The sequence below is a fragment of the Ctenopharyngodon idella genome, chromosome 16, assembly GCF_019924925.1.
Source record: "Ctenopharyngodon idella isolate HZGC_01 chromosome 16, HZGC01, whole genome shotgun sequence".
In the NCBI taxonomy this organism is placed as follows: Eukaryota; Metazoa; Chordata; class Actinopteri; order Cypriniformes; family Xenocyprididae; genus Ctenopharyngodon; species Ctenopharyngodon idella.
The window spans coordinates 26446924-26474378 of NC_067235.1; the positions used below are offsets into that span (position 1 = coordinate 26446924).

Below are 27455 nucleotides of genomic sequence, written 5' to 3' on the forward strand. Positions count from 1 at the left end.
TCTCACTTTGTGGTGAAATATTTGATCCTGCAGTAAGACTATACTCCCACCTGTAATATATTTGTTTTCGTCATGTGGTTAATGCTGGCCAATTGGTTGTCTTGTAGATGGACATGAAAGTAACCTGAACCATTGATCAAGGTCAGATTTTCCTACAGAGATGAATGGATTGACCAAGAAGTCATTAAAATACAATAAAAAACAGGCCAGATGAAATATGATGGAGAGGGATGAATTTGCTCACTGTGACTTTTGGATGGTTGAATAAAGTGACAGAGTGTCTGGCCCACTGTACGTCATCTACCAAACGCAGATTCACACACTGAGATGCTGGAGCTGTCACCATCTTATACAGTGCAACATAGTTCATATGTTACTCAGGCATACACACATAAATATAGACACATTACAGCATAGATAAAAAATAAACACATAAAAACACACCTCTGGACATGTAACAGTGACATTGACAGTCACGGTTCCTGTCTGTCTGTGGGATTGGAGAACCTGCCAGGCTGTAGAACAGACTAATTGATTAGATTACGGTCAATGGCAAATAAGAGTGTCCACAATAAAGAATAAATAAAGTATAAATGTACTTATATGTTGGTTCCATATGGTATAAAACATTTATACAGTTTTCCAGGAGGTCAACACTAAATACTGATTTTTGCTTAAAGAAGCCATTTTGTTCTGAATTTTTTTTTTTTTTTTACATTTTGTGTACATATTACCTGTATATTGTTTGTATCATATTAAAGACCACAAAATAATAAATATGGATGGTCATAAGAACATTGCTAAAACAACAAAGCTGGTGGTGGCCTAAGACTTTTGCACAGTACTGTATATGGGTCATTGACGAATAAGGTTTTTAAAAATGTTAAAAAAAAATAAAAAAAAACTAATGGAGATATAATTAATTCTGAAGTGTTATTAAGTGTTAACAATGAGATTATGTGGTTTTTATAATCAATTAACACTGCTTTTGTCACTTTTTTACAAGATGGACCAAATTTGTCACCAAAAAAGTCATGTGGTTTAACCAAAATTTCGGTTTTACCGAATGACGATATTTTCAAACAATGCTACTAGGCTGATATCTAGCTAGCTAGTTAGTTAGCTTGCTAGCTAGCTAGCAAAAGGATAATCAATAATTTTATATTTAGTACAAGTTTTTAAAATATTACAACATTTTCCATGTTTTATAGCGGTTGTACCGAATGACCTGATGTTTCGGGACATGCGTATGAGCAAGTGAATTTTTTTTTTTTTTTTTTTTTTAAATAGTTAAGAGAGAGTTAGTTACTTTGCTTCATGACCATGTGGCCCTTTGGTGTCTGAGTGATGTCACATCCTGTTACATGATATTGACTGCATGACTTAATCCAAAATGGTCCCTTTATATTGGTTACTCCAAATTACATCAATGAAATTCATTTTTCCGGACATTCTTTCTCATAACAAAGCAACGACTTCTACACATAATTTTAATACCATTTTGCACTATGTTGACATATGATGTTATAAAATCATGCCAGAATAAAAAAAATATATACATTTATTACATTTTAAGATATTTTAATCACAAATGAAATGGCTGTATTGGCCTTTGGACGGTTAAACTGAATGACCTTTTGACACTTCAAAATTTTTAAAATACCTTTATATGTAGTAAAATATAATTAAAACCTTTTGGATTCAATAAAAGAGATCTAGTTGTACTACCTTACATACTTACATACCACACATATGTCATATCTTTGTTTTTTATTATTATTAAAGCCTTTGGACAAAAAAAATGACCCACTTTTTTTGTCCAAAGGCTTTAATAATAATAAAAAACAAAGATATGACATATGTATCTGAATTTAAAACATACTCATAATAGGAATGGTGTATTCATTTGATGCATGAATTGTATTAATCTATTTTTAAATAACTTAATAGATTTGGACAAACAATTGACCAATTTGCACAATATTGTGAGAACTAAAAAATGCCAAAATTATACAGTGCAAAGCAAAAACACCATGTAGTTTGTAGCCTGTCTGAGTTGGTCTGTCAGCCGCTGTCATTGTGGACTGGGGCCCCAGTGAGAGGAGACCAGGGTCAGAGGAGGTCCACCTCACTGAACAGGAAGTGAAATTATCAAACTGCACCCCCTTTTGGTCAAACACAGACAACTGCAATGTAGCATCCCTAGTGCTGGACACAGATAACTGTGAGAGAGAAAGAGAAAAATGACATGAAAGAATATGGTAATGTGATATTCAATTACATCAGAGTAATTCTAAGAGAATAAAGGAAGTCCAAACACTGAAAGAGATAAAGCGTGACCTCGTTAAATAAATAATGATAAAATCATGCTTAACCTATCTCACTATAGAAGGCACGCAAGAAAAAATTCTTCAAATAGAGCAGAAAAGCAATAAATTATTGATTTGGTGCTCTATAATCACAAAAATGAAACTGGGAACTTAATGCGTGAATGAATCTTTGAACAAAAGGTAGCAGAGATATCAGTCACAGGAATGTGCAGTAATAGTCCTTCTTTGCCATACGTCAGTTCATGACCATATCAGTCACATTATTTATTTATGTAAGATTTATGTAAGATGTTTATATGAAGATGTTATGTTTTTTTGTTTTTTGGAATAAAAATAAAACTTCTATTCAACAAGAATGCAGTAATTTGATTCAAAGTGACAGTAAAGACATTCATAATGTTACAAAAGATTTTTATTTCAAACAAATGCTGTTCTTTTCATCAAACATTCTATACATCAAAGAATCCTGAAAAAATGTTTCATGGTTTCAAAAAAAAAAAAAAAAAAGTATACACACATGTACTCTTTTCTTTGCCAACTTGTCAGTTAGTCCTTAACATATAACCATTTTGGTGTCTGCACACACTTAAAGGTTCAGTTCACCCAAAAATGAAAATGTTGTCATTAATTACTCACCCTCATGTCGTTTCATCTTCATTCATCTTTGGAACACAAATTAAGATATTTTTTATAAAATCCGATGGCTTAGTGAGGTCTCCATTGACAGCAAGATCATTAACACTTTCAAATGAAAAGAAAGCTTTGAAGCTTTATGAATCTTTTGTTTCTAATCAGTGGTTCGGAGCGTGTATCAAACTGCCAAAGTCACGTGATTTCAGCAAACGAGGCTTCGTTACGTCATAAGTGTATTAAAATTTCAATGGTTTACCACTGGTGGGCGTGACTTTGGCAGTTTGATACACGCTCCGAACCACTGATTTGAAACAAAAGATTCGTAAAGCTTTGAAGCTTCATGAAGCAGTGTTTTGAAATCGCCCATCGCTAGATATTGTTGAATAAAGTAGTTATTTTGCTTTTTTTGGTGCACAAAAAGTATTCTCGTCGCTTCATAACATTAAGGTTGAACCACTGTAGTCACATGGACTGTTTTAAATATGTCTTTCGTAGCTTTCTGCGCATTGAAAGTGTTAATTATCTTGCTGTCAATGCAGGCCTCACTGAGCCATCGGATTTTATCAAAAATATCTTAATTTGTGTTCCGAAGATGAACGAAGGTCTTACGAGTGTGAAACAACATGAGGGTGAGTAATTAATGACAGAATTTTCATTTTTGGGTGAACTAACCCTTTAAACTCATCATGGTTTGTAGAAATGTGTGTAAATAAGTGAGCATGCAATTATTGGCATTCTGCCTGCCTGTAATTATTCTTTCCATTTTGTGTGTGTGTTTCACTTTGACTAATGATATGCTTCATTAAATTGGTAAATCTAATGCAATTTCTGCCTCTCTCAGTGTGCTGTGACCAAAAAAGAAATATTTATGACCACAAATTCAAGTTTTCCTCATCACTCATGGGTGCTCTTCAGTTTCAATTAGAGATATGATGTGATGTTTCATTCTCAGAAAAGGTTTTAGTATATTACTGAAGGTATATTGATTGCAAGGGTTTGACATTGATCAAAGACTTGGTTTCTAGAGCATCTATGTCAGGAGAGGAAAAGCCCTCACACAACCTTAACACACACACACACACACACTGAGGGCCCATGCATGTGGTTACTATGGAAACTGCCATAACACTTCACCCTGCATATCTCACATAATTGCATGGCAAATGAGAGCAGCGAAAAGAGGGAAGGAGAGAGACGGAGGTCTAGTGTGGGTGTAGGGGTGAAACAGAAAGAAAGAGAAACACCTGGAGGGCGAGAAAATGAAAAGATGAAACGAAAAAAGAGAGGTCTGGGCAGGTGAAGGGAAAAGAGGAAAATGAGTGAATCATAAAAGAGTTTGTGAGAGGACATAACACCAGGAAGGGGCAAGAAGAGAAAGAGAGAGGATAAAGTGGGCATTACTCACCAGTCCACAGGGGTACTGAGGCTGAGTGCAGGAATAGTGATGGGAGTACAGAGGGATGGATGAAGGTGAGGATGGGGAGGAAGTGGTCGACGAGAGAAGAGAGAGAGAGAGACTAGCGGGAATGCCACATGCCACCTGAACTCTGCTCTCCTCGACTGCGGGAATCTTGTTGAACGGACCTGGAGTATTACCACACCTGAAGACCAACCACTGCACACATAAACACACACGTGAAAAAAAACATGACTACATGACTGCAAGGCTACAGCACTTCACCACTCAAAGCATAAAGAAGTTGTGCAGCAAAGAAATTTCAAATTTAGAATTATTTCATTATTCTTTCATATGAAGAATACATCTCAATTGGTTTTATTTTTGGCATACAAACTCACAAAATATCCACCAAGTTGTTTTCAGACAACATTAGAAAAATAAATACTGACATCAATATATATACAGTGCTCAGCGTAAATGAGTACACCCCCATTGAAAAGTAACATTTTAAACAATATCCAAAAACAATTTTCAAAATGTTGACAAGACTAAGTTTTATATAACATCTGTTTAACTTATAACATGAAAGTAAGGTTAATAATATAATTTAGAGAACAAAATTTTCAGTTTTACTCAAATTACGGTGATGCAAAAATGAGTACACCCCACAACAAAAACTACTACATCTAGTACTTTGTATGGCCTCCATGATTTTTAATGACAGCACCAAGTCTTCTAGGCATGGAATGAACAAGTTGGCTACATTTTGCAACATCTATCTCTTGGAAATTGTTTTTTTGTTCATTGAGATATTGTTTAAAATGTTACTTCTCAAAGGGGGTGTACTCATTTACGCTGAGCACTATATATATATATATATATATATATATATATATATATTTAGAGAGAGGAGAGAGAGTGAGAGAGATTTTTAATGTTTTTGAAAGAAGTCCCTTAAGCCCGGAACACACCAAGCTGACGCCGACGAACTAGTGGCGACGAAAGCAGACTGCGGGGTTGGCTCACGTTGGCTGTGACTGAGTCCAAAGTTGTCCTGACACACCAAACCAACGCTCGACACCCGACGGCCAAGTAGCACGTCCGTTCTGAGCCTGTGTAAGAAGAAATGCCTTTCCATACCAGCAGGTGGCAGTAGCTGAACAGCCAATCAACGATCAGATGGCCTGACTGACCGACGAGCTCCGACGGCGATTCAACATGTCGAATCGGCCGAAAAAAAGCAGACGAGGACCAACTTCCGCCGACGGTGTGGAACACACTGAGAAAACTTAGTCGGCCGACGAACAAAAAGCTTGGTGTGTTCTGGGCTTTATGCTCACCAATACTGCATTTATTTGATAAAAAAATACTGTAAAAATAGTAATATTTAAAAACATTATTACAATTTAAAATAACCGTCTTGTACAATATATTTTAAAATGTAATTTATTCCTGTGATGGCAAAGCTGAATTTTCAGCATCATTCTGTCATCAGTGTCACATGATCCTTCAGAAATCATTCTACTATGCTGATTTGGTGCTCAAGAATCATTTCTTATTATTATCAATGTAAAAATGGTTGTGCTGCTTAATATTTTTTGTGGAAAGCATTTTTTTTTTACAGTTTTTTTTTTTTAACATTGTAAAAGTCTTTACTGTCAGTTTTGATCAACTTAATGCATCTTTGCTAAATTAAAGTACTGATTTCATAAAAAAACAAAAAAAAAAAAAACAAAGTGTATTTAATAAATATAAAGGGGGGAAAAAAAACAGTATTTAGTAGGGATGCACCGATAAAAATTTTTAGGGGCCGAGTACCAATAGTTTTTCTGGTAGTCGCCGATACTGATACCGATGCCTATACATTTATTAATTTCTATTATTTTTTATTTATTTATTTAGCTTTTTTTGGTGATGTGTCAGTTTTCCAAGCACAATAGTGAGGTATCGGTCTTTGGTATCGGGGGTATTTTTATGAGCACGAGTACAAGTACATGAGCTTGGTATCGGGCCCGATACCGATACTGGTAGCATCCCTAGTATTTAGTGTACATATGCAGTACATATGAGTGATACTTTGCAGTTGAGGACATTTCCTAACCTGTTTTCCCACGGCGGTGCACACGACCCGATACGCATGTCGAGGTGTCCTTGATTCGGTCGGACTCAGTGCCTCCACGGTAACACTCCCTATTGGATGCACCTCAATGTCACTATAGAAATGGAAGGGGGCCGAGGGCCAGGGCTGAGGCCCCCCCTCGAATATAACCACACGAGATGAGCCCACTGAGAGAAGAACCTCAGAAGCAAGCGACTGAGGGAAAGAAGGAGAGAACAATGTCACTGAGAGGCTAAGTGGAATCCAAAGCTGACGATAATGTCCTTGTTAAAGGTATTGTTGTCTTTCATTAGTGTTTGACTGACAAATGCAAAGCACTGATCCATCACAATGTCCTGTTAAACTCTCATGAGTGTACTTGGCAGCATTTGCCCTGGACCAGAGAGCTCCACTGCTCTCTATGTCCCTGACATGCTACAGAGTCATACATCAGTGATCAGGAGCGCTCAGTTTCACATTAATCTTCTGCTACATCCAAACAGTTCATTATCTTAATAAATAGCCACCATAAGGCTGATAAATCACCCTTTATACAGACATGACACTTACCACAAATCATACGAGCACACACAATTGTACACATACACACACATACAGCATACTTTAAGAGGGCTGTAGGCCACCAGTGTTGTCGTCTCACTGATGTTGCATGCCTCCGTTACAACTGTGATTGTAACAACAGTGTGTCCCTGTGAAAGAGCCTCCATACGGACCCCTCCACAGAATTCAGCACCTGGAGACAAAGATCCTGTGAGACAGAGAGAGAGAGAGAGAGAGAGAGAGAGAGAGAGAGAGAGAGAGAGAGAGAGAGAGAGAGAGAAATGTAGAAACAGATAAGGAATATTTATGTGATGTTCTTGCTGGTTTAAATAAGGTAGATACATTAGTAGGTTCGGGAAAACCACCATAACTAATATGGCATATCCATACTGTATGAGTACATTTTGCTTTAGCATATTTGATTTCATTTCATGAAATATTGAGTTCATTAAATCCAACAAATTTTACAGTGAAAACAGGAAAGAATTAAAATAATTTAAAATAAATCAAAATAATTTTGGTTTGCTTTTGAGATGGAATGTAACATCTCAGGGAGCTAAATCTAAATTTTGATCTTGTTTCTAGTATTCAAGTATATCTAAATATAGCCTTAAATATCCCAGTTGACAAATTGTTTTTGTTATATCATAATTTTTTATTGAAAATGGGGTAAGAATAATACTTTTTTTTCTTTTTGTTAATTGAAATAAAGCTGAAATAAGATAAAATAAAATAAAATAAAATGAAGAAAAATAAAATAAAATAAAAAATAAAAATTTTAGACTTAAACTTCAACTTTTAAACCTAATCGAAAATTAGAAATGTTGCCTTGGAAACTAAAATAAGTTTAGGTTGAAGTATTAAAATTACAAAAACTAAAACTGAAATAAAAATAAATTAAATCTAAATAAATAGAAATATTAAAAAAAAAAAAAAAAAGAAATTGCTAAAATTAAAATGAAAAGTGAACATAAAAACAAAAGCTAGCTTAAAATATTAATAAATACTATAATAGTATATAAATAAAGTAAAAAAGTAACACTGTTTTACATATATTTTTGTAGACATCTCACAAATTAATTATTTTATTTATTTATACAGTGTAGTGGAATTAGTTGCTCCAACTATGCTAATGACTGAAAGCAAACGACTAATAAAAAAGAAAAAGAAAAAAGCTATTCAGAACAAATCTAAACTGTGATGTTACTGGTAGTTGTTATTCTAGTGGAACAAACGCAGTCTCTGTTGTGAATATACGCTAAAGTTTTACTCTAAGAATGTTTGCCTTGATTCACATTTCCACAATCCAAGTATTGGCTTCACGTGCTGGACAGCTGTGCAAGTTATCTGTACATAAATCCTGTGTCAAACACAAAGATGCATACACTCCATCAACTTGATGTTTACGGGCTAATGTACTAACCGGATTACACGGAGAGAGCACGTATTGATTTTCCTAGTGCTTTAAATTAAACCAAGAGAAATGAACTAATTAATCCTATTTTAATTTGTGCGTGCAGTGGAGAGGAAGTCCTAAATAGGGAGGGGGGGATGGGAGACAAAAAGAAAAAGTAAGCTGGGAGGGGGTCTCTGTGTGTGACTGGGAGTATATCACTTATTCCTCATGTTCGATATGCCCCTAGGTAAACAATTAGAGCAGGAGGGTGAATGAAAGGGCCATCAGAGCAAGATAATATTGAAGGAATCAGTAGAGTGTGAATGGATGAACTATGTGCAATTGTAGAGATGGAGAGGGGGCGAAGATGCTGCACCTGATATGCGTGTAAAGATGCCGGAAGGTTCAGTGTGGACGTGTAGAGAGAGCTGAGAGCAGTCTGTGACTGCTACAAGATTTGTGTCCTCCAGTAAGGGCTCTCCACACTGAGGATTGTGTGTATTGGAGAAGAAGTTTGCCTGAGAATTTGTACTGGTGTTCTGTGAGTGTATGAATGTGCATCAAAGACATAATGTGTCTGAGAGCAAATGTTTGGTGGGTCCTGAATGCCCCAAAGAGCCAAGGGAATGTCTATCCTGTCCCCCACATGACAATCGCCCCTCTGAGGAATCAGCTGCAACCGGCCAGGCCTCACAACCATCACCTACACACACATAACAAGAAACACTGACACATGAGTATATATATATATATATATATATATGTTTGTGTGATAGTCTGCACAAATTTTACCTTCCCGACTACTTTATGTAGGATGTTTTTGGAATCTGAAACCAGAATTTCAGCCTGGCCCCTCCTCTTTCCTGCTAGGACCACCCCTTTTACTGTAACTGTGGCAATTTCACTATCAGACACTTCCCATTTCACAGAGCCACTTCCTCCCTCCACCTGGAAACACACAGTCAATAATAGCAAACAGTCATTATGCTCCAACATATATAGATAACAATATTGATTTTAACGCCACCTGAATATTGTGTTGATACAGCTTATTGTGGGGTTGCCATGGAAACACAATCACAGAGGGCTGCAGGGTAAGGGGGTTGTAGATTTTGACTTCCTGTCGCACTCTGATTGGTGGGATGACAGGCCACTCTTCACCACCCTGTTACATAAGACTGTTGTTAAAATAAAATAAAATAAAAAATCTAACACATGAAAGTTATTTTAAACTATTAGTTCACTTCTGAATTAAAATTTCCTGATAATATACTCACCCCCATGTCATCCAAGATGTTCATGTCTTTTTTTTTTCAGTCGAAAAGAAATTAAGGTTTTTGAGGAAAATATTACAGGATTTTTCTCCATAAAGTGGACTTCACTGGGGTACAACGGGTGGAAAGTCCAAATTGCAGTTTCAATGCAGCTTCAAAGGGCTCTACATGATCCCAGACGAGGAATAAGGGTCTTATCTAAAAAAAAATTCTAAAAAAAATAAAAAATGTATATACTTTATAACCACAAATGCTCGTCTTGCACAGCTCTGCGATACGCCACGCTTGACGTAATCATGTTAGAAAAGGTCACGCGTGACGTAGGTGAAAGTACAGATTCGCGTCAGTTGCAGTTTTTCGCCCTACCACAGTACTTCTGCTTAAATCACGCGTGACCTTTCCAACATGATTACGTAATGCGTGGCGGATCACAAAGCAGTGCAAGACAAGCATTTGTGGTTAAAAAGTATATAAATTTTTATTTTTTTTAGAAAATGGACGATTGTTTCGCTAGACAAGACCTTTATTCCTCGTCTGGGATCGTGTAGAGCCCTTTGAAGCTGCATTTAAACTACAATTTGGACCTTCAACCCTGTTGTACCCCACTGAAGTCCATTATATGGAGAAAAATCCTGGAATGTTTTCCTCAAAAACCTTAATTTCTTTTCGACTGAAGAAAGAAAGACTTTAAGTAACTACTATCAGAGGATGGTACTACTCTGGTAGTACTTGGAGCCTTCAACATCCATCTAGAAAACCTCAGGCTGCTGACTTCCACACTCTGCTTGCCTCGTATGAACTCAAGCAAGTGTCCACTGCGGCTACTCACAAATCAGATAACCAATTGGACCTTATATACACATGCTACTGTTTCGTATTGCTACAATGGCCCGGTCCTGCAGATTTGCCTTATACAACATTAGGAAGATAAGACTCTTCCTCTCCGAGCATGATACAAAACTCCTTGTCCAAGCTCTTGTTCTGTCCAGACTGGACTATTTTAATGCTCTCTTGGCAGGCCTTCCAGCATGCAACTGATCCAGAATGCAGCAGCAAGAGTGGTCTTTAACAAGCCGAAGAGAGTGCACGTCACAATTGTCTTCGTCGGTTTGCACTCGCTGCCAATAGCCACTCATATTAAATTCAAGGTTCTGATGTTTGCCTACAAGACAACCACTGGCTCCTATACCTAAACTCACTACTTCAGACTTATGCACCCTCCAGAAGCTTGTGTTCTGCGAGTGAACGGCGCCTTGTGGTGCCATCCCAAAGAGGCACAAAATCACTCTCACTGACCTTTTCCTTGACTATCATGTAAATGTACTTTTACAATAATATAACAGAACATGTCACAGACACAAACTCTAGGTAAATATCATATTAAGAAGGCTGGGAAATCCCAACTTGATGTAGCTGATACTAATCAGCTCAATAGTCAGCCAAACCACAAAGCAGCACCACAGCGTACGCAGTGAAGGTCTGACAGGAAAATTTACGCCTGCCTAAAGGATGATTTCCCTTGGAGGCAGTTTGGAAGGTTTTCCCTCCTTTTTTGTCCCATTAATCTAATGGATGATCCTTATAAGTGAGCAGGGATCGACAGGAAGTTGCAGACTGAAACTAATGAGCAACGTTTCCCCCGTAGCTCATCTTACAAACCCATAACGGCTGCATGACGATCGGATAAAACTGCCCCCCTCTTAGACGTGTTTCATCTTCTGCCACCACAGTGCCTCCCACAGATGGAACATGCTGTCTTTTCCTTTTTAAACAATGGGTTTCCCAACAAACCCCATGCCTCTCTTCACACTTCACACTGTGTGTGTCCTCATTTCCTGCTCTCTGTCCTATCATGCCCCCTCAGGTGGGGCTCCCCTCTAGATCTGCAAACAGCTTGTGCCATTTACTCAAATAAGACTGAACTGCACTTTTGTGAAATAACCCCTACTGAACCCCTCAAACTGAGCAATGAACTGAACAAAATCCCAGAAGTAGGATATTTGACATGTTATGTTGCTGATGACAGTGGTATTGTGTAATTAAACCCATGGGCCAACAGGGAACAAAGACCAGCACAAAAATAATGGTTTCAGTAAACCATTTTTTTAAGGTACTGGTAATGTAGTAAACATTGATATTGATGTCTATGTGAAAGTATATAACCATCCTTGTACACATTCAGGTCACCATGACAAATAGACAACTTGCTAAGATTTATCCTTCAGAGTTACAATTGCTTGCTCAGAAAAGGTTTGCAGAACATCCCACAGGAGTGAACTGGAGTCAGCGCTGGCCCGTGATTTTATCGATACAATAGTTTCAGAACTCAAAAGCTACATGACGTTTCTCTATAGTGAGATGGTAACATCGTTGAAGAAGGTAAACTTCGCTATTTAGTAGAGACGCTGTTGCCAAACACTGTTGAGTGATGCACAGACTCATTTACAAACACTTAAATTCTCTCTAACTCTAACTGCATATCGATGGCTTAATCCTCAGTCACTAGCTCTACAATTACATTTTAAAACTAGCAACGAAGGCTTCGTGTCGTGACCGCATTATTTTGCATGTGCATTATTTTTCTAATAACAAAGTCGTCTGCTTCAGAGATAAGTTATTTTGGTAACACTTTACAATAAGGTTCATTAGTTAACTACATTAGTTAAAGATAATTACAGATGGCAAAAGTTGCTAAGGTAGGAGTTGATATTCAACAAGAGAAAATGTAATTTTATCCATCATGAAGTTGAAAAGTGGCTGTTACATAATGCCCAATCAGCTATTTGACTGTTGATTAAAGTGCCCCTATGATGCTTTTCGAGTATTACCTTTCATGCAGTGTGTAATATAGGTGTTTGTGAATATAAAAGGTCTACAAACCTTTTCCAGACCAATCACAACAAACTGTAAAAAAAAAAATACATGTTTTTTGACCTTGGATGCATGTAAACCTATTGTAGGAGACGTCCAAAGAAAAAAATTGGGAACATTTAAAGGGTTAGTTCACCCAAAAATGAAAATTATGTCATTTATTAATCACCCTCATGTCGTTCCACACCCGTAAGACCTTCGTTCATCTTCTGAACACAAATGAAGATATTTTTGATAAAATCCGATGGCTCAGTAAGGCCTGCATTGCCAGCAAGATCATTTCCTTTTTCAATACCCAGAAAGGTGCTAAAAACATATTTAAAACAGTTCATGTGACTATAGTGGTTCAACCTTAATGTTATGAAGCGACGAGAATACTTTTTGTGCGCCAAAAAAATAAAAAAAATGATATTCGATACTAGATATTCAACAATATCTAGTAATGGGCGATTTCAAAACACTGCTTCATGAAGCTTCGAAGCTTTACGAATCTTTTGTTTCGAATCAGTGGATCGGAGCACGTATCAAACTGCCAAAGTCACGTGAACTATTGAAATATCGAAATACTTACGTAACGAAGCCTCGTTTACTGAAATCATGTGATTTTGGCGCTCTGAGCCAATGATTCGAAATAAAAGATTCGTAAAGCTTCGAAGCTTCATGAAGCAGTGTTTTGAAATCGCCCATCACTGGATATTGTTGAATAAAGTCGCTATTTTGTTTATTTTTGGCGCACAAAAAGTATTCTCATCACTTCATAACATTAAGGTTGAACCACTGTAGTCACATGAACTGTTTTAAATACTATATGTTTTTAGTACCTTTCTGGGCATTGAAAAAGGAAATGATCTTGCTGGCAATGCAGGCCTCACTGAGCCATTGGATTTTATCAAAAATATCTTAATTTGTGTTCTGAAGATGAACGAAGGTCTTACGGGTGTGGGACGACATGAGGGTGATTAATTAATGACTGAATTTTCATTTTTGGGTGAACTAACCATTTAAAATAGCATATTAGGGGCACTTTTACATTTTCCAGAACGGACACCATTGCAAAAGGAAGGAAGGACGAACAAGCTATTACATTTTGAAGATTACAAAAACAAACACATTTTTTCCTTGGAATAACGCTGTACACCGATCGATTGTCAAATTTTAGTGTGTTTATGTGCGTAAGTATGTTACCTTGGAGAAGATGCTATAAAGTGAGGCCTGTATTAAAGTCTTTCCTTTCATGATGGTCTGCAAGAGATGGCAGGATGGATCAGATGAAGACTCGAGTGTCACTAACCCCTCAGTCTCCTCCACAACAATCACCACATTCTGCGCAGGGTTAAAGTTCAGACGTTATGCTCCTGTCAAGAGATGCAGTGGAGCAAACAGTGCAGAAACTATGAAGCACAACCTGTGACAGGTGAACCACATGGCCCTTGCTGTCATGGATACGAACAGTCAAATAATACTGCCGCCCTGTCTCCAACACCCATCTGTCCTCTTCCTCCTCAACACTCACTGCTGAAACACACAGACAAATGCAAATAAACATAAACTCTCATACATGTGAGCGGTTTAAGATATTTAATATGTGTAACTCACTCATATAGCTGGGCTTCACCACATACACAGAAGTGCAAGGGAGTTGGGACATTATTTCAGGGGGCAGATCTGAGTCACATTTGAGCTTGGAGCCATAACAATATACTCATATGCCCTACAACACAATGTTTCAATGAAAAACACAGTTGCGTCGGATACTGTTGTGTGCAACTGTTAGTGTCGCATGACCCGGCTTGAGGGCGGTGACAGTAGCTGTTTCCTGCTCAACACAGATGATGTCATGATGGTACATTCTGCCCCTGTATCCATCCACAACCAGACGGTATCCCTCCTCAGAGAAAGTGACCTCTACAAACAGACAGGAGAGTGAGTCATTAGATGCAGGTGTAAAAAATTTAACATATCTCTCTTGACATATGCAATAATGTGTTCATGCGATGGTATATAATCAGTCTAGAAGTGTGAAGCCATTTGGTTAGGGTGTTAAAGTGTTAACATGCCATTTAAAAGCCATATTGGTATAAGCATATAAAAGCTACTGGCATATTGGTAATCTCGGGTGTGTGTTTATGTGAAGAGGTGTTGAAGACATTTGAGATTCTTGCATTCAGTTGGCTTTAAAGGAAAGTTCAACACAGTCCAGAGCTTAACCTTTCCATGACCTTAACAACAATCACACAGCACTTGAATAATAAACATCATGCATACATTTTTAACATTTCTCTGTCAATGACAAAGAGTTGAGTCCTGAACTTTAATATCAAGTCTTACAAAGCACAATATTGTATCTGAATCAGTATGTCATGATAAAAAAAGACCAGCATTGCTGGTTTTGGATGCTGGTATGCTTGTGTCCTTATTAGAGAGAGATGGGTTGCTTTTTTATGATGAGCAAGTTGCCCTTGGTCAATCAGTTTCACCAGTTTCATCAGCATTTTTGCTAGTGAACAACATGGCTATGATAAACCAGCACTAAAACAGCTTGAACCAGATTTGATTTGTACCAGTCTCTCCTTCTTGCTCTGTTTTCCACAGACTGTATCTGATAGTGGATCCCTGTAGCAGATATGTATCTCCCGCTGGACTCAAATGTAGTCTGTCTATCACAAACAAAGTCACACTGGCTGCTTCTACATGCTGAACACCCACCCATTCACACACACACATACACACAAAATACACAAATTAGAATTTATTATCATTACCATCATGATATTTGATTGATCAGCCCATACATAACAAAACAATTTCTACATGTTTTGTTGTCTATGGACAACGTGTCTCTAGGGATGCAAAATATGTCAGTACCATATCGTTTTATTTATTTATTTTATCTGTATACATATTAATATTTTGCTCAAAAGTCTAGGGTCATTGAGATTTTTTAATGTCTTTAAAATAAATCTCTTATGCTCACCAAGGTTGCATTTATTTTATTAAAAATACAGTTAAACAGTATATAGTGTAAGTACTGTATTACAATATAAAATAACTGTTTACTATTTTAATATATTGTATAATGTAATTTATTCCTGTGATGGCAAAGCTGAATTTTCAGCATCATTGCTCCAGTTTTCAGTGTCATACGATCCTTCAGAAATAATTTTAATATGCTGCTTGAGAAACATATCTTATTATTATTAGTACTGAAAACAGTTGTGCTGCTTAATATTTTTGTGGAAACAGTGATACATTTTTTTCAGGATTATTTGATGAATAGAAAGTTCAAAAGAACAGCATTTATTTGAAATAGACATCTTTTGCTATATTATAAATGTCTTTACTCTCACTTTTGATATCTGATATGTAATTTTGCACATTCTTTTCCATTTTTACATTAAGATGACCTGTGCGGCATCAGTACCTAATATTATGTTGTGATGCCTAAATTCGCTTTTTAAACATTGTATTTAAACTATTAGTTTTATCTCTAGTATACTTTATTTCATTTTTTCCTAGGGTACGTTTACACGACAATGATATGCTTAAAACAGAGAAGTTTTTCCTTTGAGTTTTCCGCGTACAGACGACGCCTTTGTCAAAACGATCCCCATTCATACGAATCCGTGAAAACGACTAAAACGCTGTATTCTGCTGGCAGGCCATTAGATGAAACACTATAGACTGAACATGTAATACGCATGTGCATGATGTCATCGTTTTCACACATTCGCGTTTTTGTTGTTTACACGGAGACTATTTTCAAAAACTTGCTCTTTGAAACCCGTTTTCAAAAGTTTGCGTTTTCAGGCCACAAAAACGTTGTTGTTATGTAAATGAACGGCCAAAATGAAATAAAAAGTTTTCCGTTTTTAGATGAAAACGGTGTTGTGTAAACAGCCTTTTAGACAATATAGTATAAAATTTTAATATCAGCCATTAAATGGTTACCAGCCACTATTATTGGCTTATCTGCATCTGCCATAATTTTATTTATTGTAATATTTAATAATTCTGCCTAGTGTTTTATGTGCTTTCATACCTTATGTTCAGGGTGTAGAAAAGACGCTTTTATAAGTCCTAAACCACTGTGAATCCCATACAGTAGGACACTCTCACCCCTCTGACCAACATCCTCTAGAGACTGAATATGAGGTGGGGGAACGTACCCGGCATCATGGTGACGCACAAACCTATGATAATTACAGAAAACAAGACATGCTTTATGTTGATGTGTTTACCCGATCTCTCTCCCGGTCTCTTCACTTAAAGACCCTTGTTCACCTCACTGCCTGTACTGCATCAGACTCCTTTGCCAGCCGCCAATTAAATTTCAAGCCAGCCAGACTGCTAAAAGTATTTCCTGTGGATCAAGCCAAGAACAGAGCACAGTCATAACCTTCTCATTCTCAATGAAATGCATCTTTAGTGTCCCAGTGAAATTTGTGAAATGAAAAGTACCTTCAGAGTCAAATGCCTGGACAGATAACTGCAGTGGGGGGTCGTCAGTAAAAATTTGGCGAGCAGTTGTGATGATCTTAATTCTTTCAATCCGATCAATGATGACGTCACAGCGCAAAATGTGTCCTGTCACTAAAATGGGAATGGGTGAAGTCACGCTTTGGAACCCTTCATGTGTTATTTAGGATCCCAAACATAAAAACAGTATCATTTTCATCTAAAATTAACCTCATGTTGTCCAAAACCTGTATGAATTTCTTTCTTCTGTGGAACATAGAAGAAGATAGTTGATTATTTGATGTTGGTAACCAAACAATTTTAGTTCCCATGGACTTCTATGGTATTTTTTGTCCATACAAAGTTCTGTCATGAAACTCTAGATGGTGCAGGCTGATGGGCTTGCAATCGCATCATTCTCTATAGGGCACAGCTGATTGGTTCCTGCTGTATCAGTAACCAATGAGCTCGCTACTCAGCCTTCAAATACTGGTCAGAATTTTCTATAGCAGTTACAGCGTGCTTTCAGAATCCCTCCACCTTCCCCAGCTCCACCTGTATAGATCTGCTACGGGTAATTAATGTACGATATATTGTACAGCAGCAGCATGTCTTACTTTTTTGTATGTTGTGTATTTATTGGCAGTAGCAAGTCCTGTACTTGCTCAGAAGCAGCAGCATAGCAGATCTATTCGGCCAAGACCAAACATATCAACATTGTCATTTTAACATGTCAAACACTCTGAAAGTTGTCATGACAGAAATCCAATGGAAGTCAATGGGAACCAAAACATTCTGGTTTACCAACATCCTTCAAAAATAATTATTTTATGTTTCACAAGTCTTACAGGTCTGGAACGACATGAGGGTGAGTAAATGATGACAGAATTTTCATTTTTGGGTGGACTATCCCTTTAATAGATTAAGAACAATAATGAGTTTTAAATAGTGTGCACTGCATTTTAATTCAAGCAGTCAGTGAGGCAAAGACTGAGCAGGCTGACTGCATTCAGCATTTATTTGTTAATTAAAATATGGAAAATGATTTCATGATTTATATATTTCATTTGAACTGCTTGCGGAAAAATAACCTATACTGCTGTAATGGCTCTGTATGTCCTTCTGTAGAAAGAAAATGCATGTCTATTTATTACTGTCCCCTCCTCTCGCTCACCAGGGTCTTGTGCCTGAACGGCAGTACGGATAGGGACAGCCTGGGGGGAGGACAGAGCTGACACCAAGCACTGCTGACTGCAGGAGGAGAGGGGCAGCAGAGCCGGAGGGCTGAGTGCAGAGAGAGGATACACCCTGACAGTCTCAGGCTTAGAGGACACCCTAAAGTCAGACAGGCAGCAATAGAGTTAGACATATGACTGCAAGTAAAGCACTCTATTGCCTATATTATTCTTTTTATACTTTTATGGAAATAATTCAGGCATGCGTTTCTTTTAAAACAAATACTTTAAATGTGAAGAATATGATTAGAATATGAAACACTTTTAGGACAAAATGAGGCTAGTGACTAAATAAAAGTGACAGTAAAAATTTATATTGTAACAACATATTTTTATTTCAAATAAATGTGTTAAAATAAATGTATTAAAGTTCCTACAAAAATATAAAGCAGAACAACTATTTTCAACATTGATGATAATGTTTCTTGAGTACCAATCAGCATATTAGAATGATTCTGAAGGATCATGTGACACTGAAGACTGAAGTAATGATGCTGAAAATTCAGCTTTGCCATAAATATAGTACAAGAGAAAACAGTTATACTAAATTGCAATAATATTTCACAATATTACTATTTTCAGTGTATTTTTTATCAAATATATGCAGCCTTGGTGAGCATAAGAGACTTCTTTGAAAAACATTTAAAAATCAAACCGATCGCAAACTTTTGAATGTGTCCATAATGTAATGTCTTCATTTTTAAGGATGACATTACATTAAGGACATTTAAAGGGATAGTTCACCCAAAAATGGAACTTCTGTCATCATTTACTCACCCTCAGGTTGTTCCAAACATTTTTTTGTTCTTTTAAACATAAAGGAAGATATTTTGAAGAATGTGGGAAACTGAACAATTCTGGGGCACCATTGACTTCCATAGTATTTTTTTTCCTACTATGGAAGTCAATGGTGCCCCAAAGCGGCCTGGTTACAAACTTTCTTCAAAATATCTTCCTTTGTGTTTAGCAGAACAAAGAAATTCATACAGGTTTGGAACAACCTGAGGGTGAGTAAATGATGATAGAATTTTCATTTTTGGGTCAACTATCCCTTTAAGGACATTATAGTGATCATTCCTCATTTCCAAAGTAAAGCGTATCATTTCACATTTAAAAATAAATTAATTAATTAATGAATAAACAGGTACATTTGTGGGACGTTTCATCTCATGTCTATTAAGAGGAATTCAAAATCCAATCTAACTTAAGTTATTTTGATATGTGTATACAGATTGTAATATTTACTAATTGTAAATTGCACTCTGAATTGTCATTATCAGACTACATTTTTCCTTATTTTTCCATTTATAAAGGGAAAGGCCAGTGAACCATTATTGGGGTCCCTCAGTCAATCATTCACTTTCCCTTTTCTCCCTCAATCTATATTCAGCTTTTCACACTATCATTACCACACCAAAACAGCACACTACTTTAACCAGCTTTAACATTCTTCTTGTGCAAATATGTAAACACTGTATCGTTCAGTAAATGCATCATACTACTACTAGTCTGATTTGCAGGGCAGCGAGGCTAGTTACTGTCTATATGGCTAGGCAAAACAGACTTCACCCTGGAGATGATTTCATAACAAGATTGTTTGAATTTTGTTATTCAGCAAGGAGAAACGAACTGATTGAATTAATTACGTTTCAGACATGGCAGCTCCTAATAAGACAGAATGGCATGTTAAGCTGAGTATGCTCCACAGCCCCTGTCACTCACCATTTGTAGCATCCTCTCTGTGCTGTCAGTGTGATGTTCACAGGGACATGAATGCTGAGAGGTAACAGCAGTTTGGGAACGCTCAGTTTAGTCGACTTACTGAGTGTAATCAATGAGCCCATTAGCAAAATCACCCAAAATGCTCTCTCCATCATAGGCATGCTGAAACTGCAGCTCTAAAATCAACTACAATACACAACTGAATACTGCTGGTGGCTAAGTAATTATTTTGACATCGAAGCCAAGACAAATCAGTTAATCTCATTTGTAAGAACTAAATTAAGAGTTTTGCTAGGCACTGGTAAACAGCACTAGTCGTTACAACGACGCCTGTCGATGTTGATTTTTGAAACAATATAGGCAGGATATATTTGATTGTCATCTGTTTTCAAAAAAAAGTATAGGCCTAATAAAAAAATAATGGAGCTGTGAGGATTATTAAAGTCGACAGGGGGGGGGGGGCAATTATATAGTTTTTTTTTTTTTTTAATCATTTAAACGTCCGCTAAGTTATTAAATGTAAAAGTAAACAAGTAATTTTCGTGGCGCACTCGAAGTTCGTCTCGCGCGACCGATAGCCTACTCATAAAATTAGCAGTCGCTACGAAAATAACCCCAGCGATTTTGTACCAGAGGACCACGTTACGTATTTACATGTCTACGACAACGCACTGTGGATTTATATCCAAATACTTTTTCTTTGGTGATACGCTTGTAATATATAGGCCTGAAGTTACAATAAATCTATAATGGAGGTGCTTTAATCGACATAGGCTTGTATACCGCCCGAAATAGCTAATAGATAGCGAAGGAGTAGCATATACTGTACCGTTCCTTTTCTACCGACCGCAACGTCTGTTCGTTAGTCTACCGCGCATTTAAGATTTATAATTAGCCTACTAAAACATTTGAAGCCCTTTTCAATATATACCCATACACTTGTATGGATAGAGAGAGAAAAAAACTTGTACTAAGACCCCAACCTTTGACTTCCTTTATGGTGTTAATTCTTTATTAGGAATATAAGAAGATAAAATTATAATAATAATTAAAAAAAAATAAACTATACATTATGAAATCTATACCCTACAACAAGAACGTTCAAGGCTGCGCGCGAATGCTGCACCAGTTACACAAAAACAAACACCATTTGGTTTTGTCAGTCACACAATGACACTCACACACAGACACAGTCAAGTATAGATATATACTTTATTAATTCTCTCTGGTAAAATAAAATTACAAAATAATTTCAACCTCAAACGGCACCTCCCTTATCTATAATTAATATTAATAAAATCGTTATTTATACAGCAATCATAATTTCCATGACGAATGAGAAGAATGCTATCGTATAATTATAATAAATATGAGCTATAACTGCGTTAGTAATAATTAATGGTAAAAAACTGAGCGATACAAAGCTAAGTTTCAGTAATAGCATACTGTACAATATTCCAAGCGGATGTAATTCAGTATTCCGGCCACAGGATGTCACTATTAGTCAGTTTTCAAAATGGTCTCTCCATTGAAATGGGGTCAGAAGTAAAATAGTCTCTTATTCCAACACCATTATAATAGAAGCAATTCCACTAAGAAAATGACTATAATCACTCATTCTACAGTTATTTCTGTGTGAGCAGCTGTTCCACCTTGATCGGGTGGTTTTTATAATGTATCGACTGGCGTCAGCGTCGCTCTTCGAAATAATACTTTGCTCAAATGGCTGTTAGTCTCTGTAAAAAAGTGCTGTCCAGATCTCTATGATGATTCGCCATCATAACATTCTCGGGCGCTGATTATTTATACTCTCTCTAATCCCAGCCACCCCGATCACTTGTTTTGCAACACACACCTTAGTCCTTTTCAGTCAACTATAGACAAAGCACTTTGGTAGCAAAGAGGGAATTAGAGAAAGTGTGTTTATGAGTGTCCATGCATGTTAACATGTCTGAGTCAGTGTCTTCTAAAATGTATACATTCATGGTAACAGTAAAGTACGTCCTTTGTTTGGACTACATGAAATATGGCAGTTTCTTCATAGGGTTTTTGTGCAAATGTTAGCGTCTCCTCCATTGTGATATATTCTGTGGCGTTAAGCTGCGTAATGCTCGTAGTTACAGTGCATCGTATGTATATGCGTGTATATGGTTATGTCATCTCTTCTCTTCGTTATGACTAATCATCCAACTCTCCGCCCTGGAGGGAACTTCCCGCACCAGTGCTCTCAGCAGCTGGAGCTGCTGGTGTTGGGACTGTCCTCGGTGGGCTGAGCCGGGACGGAGCCGGAGGGGGGGTTGGCTAGAGGCAGGCTGGCAGCGGTGGGTGAGAGCACAGAGGGCACAGTGGGGCTCAGGACCTTGGCATCACGCTCACGCAGCAGTTGAATGAGTGCGGTATGCTGGGCGCTGAGCGTGGCCGACAAATGAGCGGGCAGAGCGTTAAAGCCGGCCGTCAGCTGCTCCACCCGCTGCTCCAGACTTAACATCTGCCTCTCCAGATCCTCACTGCGGTCGTTCAGCTCAGACATCAGTTCATACATGACGCTCTGCATCTATGTGGAGAGAGAATGACAGCGTAGTTAGACAAAAATACTGTTGTAAAATAAAGGGAGGGATGCAAAACGGTCAAACGAATGGAAAAGGAATACAAATACTAAACAAGACCATAAGAATCATTAAATAGAAAGAGTAGAGATAACAAATGGAGCAATAAATACCCTTAAGAAATAAAAATCCCAAATGAGATCTCTTTAAAGTCAACATGGTGTACATAATCCATTTTACTTCTTAATGTCATATGTTTTCGAGGGAAACAGGATCTTCAGTGATTAAAAAAATGTTGGATGGGACTTTGATGGGAATCAAGGTCCCTTGTTCACACTTATAATGATAACTATAAAGTTTTAATAATCATTTAAAGACCACCAAGAATGATAACCATAAAGATAACGATAAAGATATAGTTCTAAAAATCATTCTAGATATAAAAGAATAGCATTGTCCACACCACAGCTATAACGTTAATGATATAGAGAAACAATATAAACAGACCGTTATCGTGCGTTGGTGTGGATGCAAATATATTTATCGTTATTGTTATCTTTATAGTTATCGTTCTTGGTGTGAACGAGCATAAAATCTATGAAAACATGGAAGTTCACACCACAATTATAACAGTAACTGTAACGACACAAAAGAAATATATCATTGGAAACACTTTCAGAATGATTTTTTCCAGCTGATGAACACCAAAAACTTTACTGACAGCCAATCAGTATCCATCTGACTTTAAAGAGCTCGAGCATTTAAGGAGGTAGATAACAAACAGAATGTTATCGTATGTTGGTATGGTAATCTTCATAGTTATCGTTCTTGGTGTGAATGGGCTTTTATCCATCAGAAATTGATCGGATTGTGAACAGTGGGTGTTACACTCCAGAATGGAGTTTGCTAAAAAAAAAAAGTAGCTATTTGGTTATTGGCTAGCATTATTAAATAGTGTCATTAATGGAAAAGGAAAGCAGAAGAAGAGCGAGTTATTACATTTTGATGAAAGATTACGATGACAAACAATTTTGTATAATAGAACCAGGAATGTGCATCAAGTGCATTAAGTAAATGGGGTCAATTTTGATCTCATCTGTAATGTCTTGGTTTCTTTGGCTAGACTGCAATAAAACTAAATGGAGATTAAATGGAGAGTTTTGCTTGAGTCTCCAGCTTCTCCAATTTTTCTTACGAGAAAAAGACTCCAGTAATCTCCCTGTTTCTCCTTTTGAGATTCTCAACAAGATCAAACTGTGCACAAAGTCTGCAATCAAATATTTTTCCAAGACCAAATCATCTAAACTATGAAATTCTTATTCATTTCATAGCTCTAACGTCATACTGTGTATCAACAACTGTCTCATTTGTGTGCCATTTTCTGTTTATTCTCTGGAATTTTAAGAAAAACATCTGAGACAAAGTTGATTCCTGAATAAAATGTAACTGAGATCTCCAAGAGGTCTCCCAAGCTTTGAAAGGGCACCATCTGACAAAAAAAAAATATCCTCTGGGGAAGGAGAGAACTTACAGTAGTCTAGAGAAATTATACTTGAAATACTATAATAGGTAAAAATAAATAATAAAAACTATTTCACTATTTTTGGATTGTATTTACAAAAAAAAAAAAAAGTCTAAACATGAGTTAAAATCTTTAGAACCTTAATACATTAAATATTGTTACTTCAGAACCAAAATTTTAAGAAAATATTAAAGGGTTAGTTCACCCAAAAATGAAAATTATGTCATTAATTACTCACCCTCATGTCATTCCACACCTGTAGGACCTTCGTTCATTTTCGGAACACAAATTAAGATATTTTTGATGAAATCCGATGGCTCAGTGAGGCCTGCATCGCCAGCGATAACACTCCCTTTTTCAATGCCCAGAAAGCTACTAAAAACATATTTAAAACAGTTCATGTGACTACAGTGGTTCAACCTTAATTTTATAAAGCGACGAGAATACTTTTTGTGCGCCAAAAATAACAAAATAACGACTTTATTCAACAATATCTAGTGATGGGCGATTTTTTGTTATTTTTGGCGCACAAAAAGTATTCTCTTCACTTTATAATATTAAGTTTGAACCACTGTAGTCACATGAACGCAACATATTTTAAATATGTTTTTAGTAGCTTTCTGCACATTGAAAAAGGGAATGTTATTGCTGGTGATGCAGGCCTTACTGAGCCATCGGTTTTTATCAAAAATATCTTAATTTGTGTTCCGAAAATGAACGAAGGTCTTACGGGTGTGGAACGACATGACAGCATTAATGACAGAATTTTCAATTTTGGTTGAACTAACCCTTTAAGACTTGTTTTCAGAGAACATGTCTTGAGTGAAGTTTATTTTTCTTGCTCCATTGGAATTTTTTTTCTGTCTTTAGGCATGAGTCTAGTAAAATTTAGTGAGGAATAATAAGAAAAAACAATTTGCCAATAGAGTAAGAAAAAAACCTACCAGACAAGTTTACCGAAAACAAGTGTTAATATCTTATGCAACTAGATACCGCCACATGACATGTACACTGTACTACATCTTCACATTTCTAAAGAAAATGGTGCACAGTCCAGGAACACACAACTCTCTTTCACAAAAAAAGCACAAAATAAATAAAAACACTAGTTACATTCAGAAAAAAAAGCCCAAACAGGCACACACCGCCATCACGAAAAATATCTTGAATTGCACACATTTTCTGTCATTCTTTAGCTTCCTGTCTCTCTCCCCTCCCACCCTCTCCCTCTCCCCATCTCCTCGCTCCCACTGTCATCCCTGCTTTAACACTTGTTCAGGTTGCTAGGAGACACAAAGCCACAGAAACAAACGGGTCAGCATGGAAACAGTTGAATGCTGAGATATATTTGGGAAAGCAAAGGTATGTGTGTGTCACCGGGTATTATGTGTTGCCATCGACGTACTTGCAGCCTTGGGCATTATAAAGTGTTTGTGTGTATGTGGGCATGGCAAAATTGCAGGAAAGGGAACACAATGTCAATGAAAGTGTGTGTGGGTGTCTACTGTTTCCTAACAGATGTAACGTGCATATGCGTGGGCTCTGATGTGCGACCATGTCTGTGATTTGTGTTGATGTGTGTGCATGGACAGTAGTCTTACCTTTGATAAGTCCACCAGAGTATTGGCTTGATCACTGAGTTTTCTCTGCTCCATTTTAACACTTCGCAATCTACAAAAACAGGGACAAATGCACACACAGCCCATTAGACCTCCTCCTGATCTCACTAGCACCAACGGCCCTCAATTGTAAACCTCAACTAGCTAATTAACTTAATCAGCTTGTTTTCTTTATTTGTTTGTTGTTGATGAGAATCCCCCAAGATGAATAAGCAATTATGGCGTGATTCCTAAAAGCTTCAGACTTAAAAGGATTCCATAAGTGTGGGATTTCTTTAAAAGAAAGGCTTCGGTTTGAATGGAGGCCTTAAAATTGGCGGCCAGGGCCACGACAAAACAGTGACAGGAGGATTAGAGTTCTTAAAATGATGAGTATGTGTGTGGTGGGCACCCACACAGAGACAGAGGATAGCATTAGCCCTAGCGAGCTAACAGTCAAAGAAGCTGATACAGCAGTCACAGTTTGGCCAAACGAATGAACCTGGTCACTTCAGTTGCATGACGACGATCTGAAAAGTTAGAGTGACATAACCAAATTGGGCTGGCTTATGAATTTGAATTAGGTGACGTAACATTTGCTCAGTAGTTTAAACTAATTTGCTAAAAGGCAAGAGGGCTCTAGCCATATTAGCATTAGTGCTTGCGTATTTGTCCAGTCCACTGGCAAAACAACTGTTTGGCAGAGGCTTCTGATTGGTCTTGAAGGGATAGTTAACTAAAAAATGAACAGTCATACAAGTTTAGGACATTAGGATGAGTAAATGATGACAGAATTTTAATTTTTGGGTGAACTATCCCTTTAAAGCTGTTTTAATAATTATATTCACAAATTTAATTTGCACCACTAAAAATGCAATAAGCACTGGAGGGCAAAGTTTGAAATTTCTAAAAGTGTAAGTTAAGGCCTGTTAAAGATCGATATATATAAAGATTACTATACACCAATAGACAATAACGTTCTGTTTATAATAAGTCTGCCTCTTTAAGTGCTCAAGCACTTTAAAGCCAGGTGGATTCTGATTGGATGTCAGTATTTAAAAAAAAATAAAAATAGAACGATTATTAAGACCGTTTTGTTATAGATAACATCGTTCATGTGAATGGCCCTTTACAACCCGAATTCCGGAAATATTGGTACGTTTTTTAAATTTGAATAAAATGAAAACTAAAAGACTTTCAAATCACATGAGCCAATATTTTATTCACAATAGAACATAGATAACATAACAAATGTTTAAACGGAGAAATTTCAAATTTGATGCTTGCTACAGGTCTCAAAATAGTTTGGACGTAGGCTTGTTTACCATGGTGTAGCATCTCCTCTTCTTTTCAAAACAGTTTGAAGATGTCTGGGCATCGAGGTTACGAGTTTCTGGAGTTTTGGTGTTGGAATTTGGTCCCATTCTTGCCTGATATAGGTTTCCATCTGCTAAAGAGTTTGTGGTCGTCTTTGACGTATTTTTTTCTATAGGTGAAAGATCTGGACTGCAGGCAGGCCAATTCAGCACCCGGACCCTTCTACGACGAAGCTATGCTGTTGTAATAGCTGCAGTATGTGGTTTTGCATTGTCCTGCTGAAATACACAAGGCCTTCCCTCAAATAGACGTCGTCTGGAGGGGAGCATATGTTGCTCTAAAACCCTTTCAGCATTCATAGCGCCTTGCAAAACATGCAAGCTGCCTATACCGTATGCACTTATGCACCCCCATACCATCAGAGATACTGGCTTTTGAACTGAACGCTGATAACATGCTGGAAGGTCTCCCTCCTCTTTAGCCCGGAGGACACGGCGT

The 27455-nt window shown here is 37.2% G+C and overlaps 3 protein-coding genes across 4 annotated transcripts in view; all 3 read right to left on the bottom strand.

Moving 5' to 3' along the window:
- Positions 1–43: 43 nt before the first annotated feature.
- On the bottom strand, positions 44–8921 carry LOC127497929 (nuclear pore membrane glycoprotein 210-like). Its single transcript, XM_051866769.1, has 7 exons — positions 8794–8921; positions 7084–7229; positions 6464–6676; positions 4369–4578; positions 2033–2222; positions 445–515; positions 44–346 (listed from the first exon to the last, which is right to left on the bottom strand). The coding sequence occupies exons 2-7, from the start codon at positions 7186–7188 to the stop codon at positions 185–187; spliced, it is 951 nt and encodes a 316-aa protein (XP_051722729.1). The 5' UTR covers positions 7189–7229; positions 8794–8921; the 3' UTR covers positions 44–184.
- LOC127497930 (nuclear pore membrane glycoprotein 210-like) lies at positions 8312–14459 on the bottom strand. The gene is made up of 6 exons (XM_051866771.1): positions 14159–14459; positions 13968–14077; positions 13748–13885; positions 9445–9582; positions 9210–9365; positions 8312–9120 (listed from the first exon to the last, which is right to left on the bottom strand). The coding sequence occupies exons 1-6, from the start codon at positions 14208–14210 to the stop codon at positions 8866–8868; spliced, it is 849 nt and encodes a 282-aa protein (XP_051722731.1). The 5' UTR covers positions 14211–14459; the 3' UTR covers positions 8312–8865.
- Positions 14460–21167: 6708 nt separating this feature from the next.
- The window catches only part of kcnn3 (potassium intermediate/small conductance calcium-activated channel, subfamily N, member 3), a 70956-nt gene continuing 64668 nt past the window's right edge, over positions 21168–27455 (bottom strand). For both annotated transcript variants that reach the window (XM_051866744.1, XM_051866745.1), the window contains 2 exons: positions 25644–25713; positions 21168–22528 (listed from right to left, as the gene is read on the bottom strand). In XM_051866744.1, the coding sequence (XP_051722704.1) occupies positions 22202–22528; positions 25644–25713 (397 nt within the window). In that variant the 3' untranslated portion in view covers positions 21168–22201. The remainder of the gene's footprint in view (positions 22529–25643; positions 25714–27455) is intronic.

Excerpts from the sequence above, each read along its gene's own strand:
- LOC127497929 (XM_051866769.1), bottom strand. The coding sequence starts at position 7,188 with ATGGAGGCTCTTTCACAGGGACACACTGTTGTTACAATCACAGTTGTA. Across the intron at positions 4,579-6,463 it reads GCACCGCCGTGGGAAAACAG|TGGTTGGTCTTCAGGTGTGG; the intron begins GTTAGGAAATGT and ends TTATGTGTGCAG. Across the intron at positions 2,223-4,368 it reads CTCAGTACCCCTGTGGACTG|TTATCTGTGTCCAGCACTAG; the intron begins GTGAGTAATGCC and ends TCTCTCTCACAG.
- LOC127497930 (XM_051866771.1), bottom strand. The coding sequence starts at position 14,210 with ATGTCCCAACTCCCTTGCACTTCTGTGTATGTGGTGAAGCCCAGCTAT. Across the intron at positions 9,583-13,747 it reads TTTATAGCATCTTCTCCAAG|GGTGGTGAAGAGTGGCCTGT; the intron begins GTAACATACTTA and ends CTTATGTAACAG. Across the intron at positions 9,366-9,444 it reads TGTATCAACACAATATTCAG|GTGGAGGGAGGAAGTGGCTC; the intron begins GTGGCGTTAAAA and ends GTGTGTTTCCAG.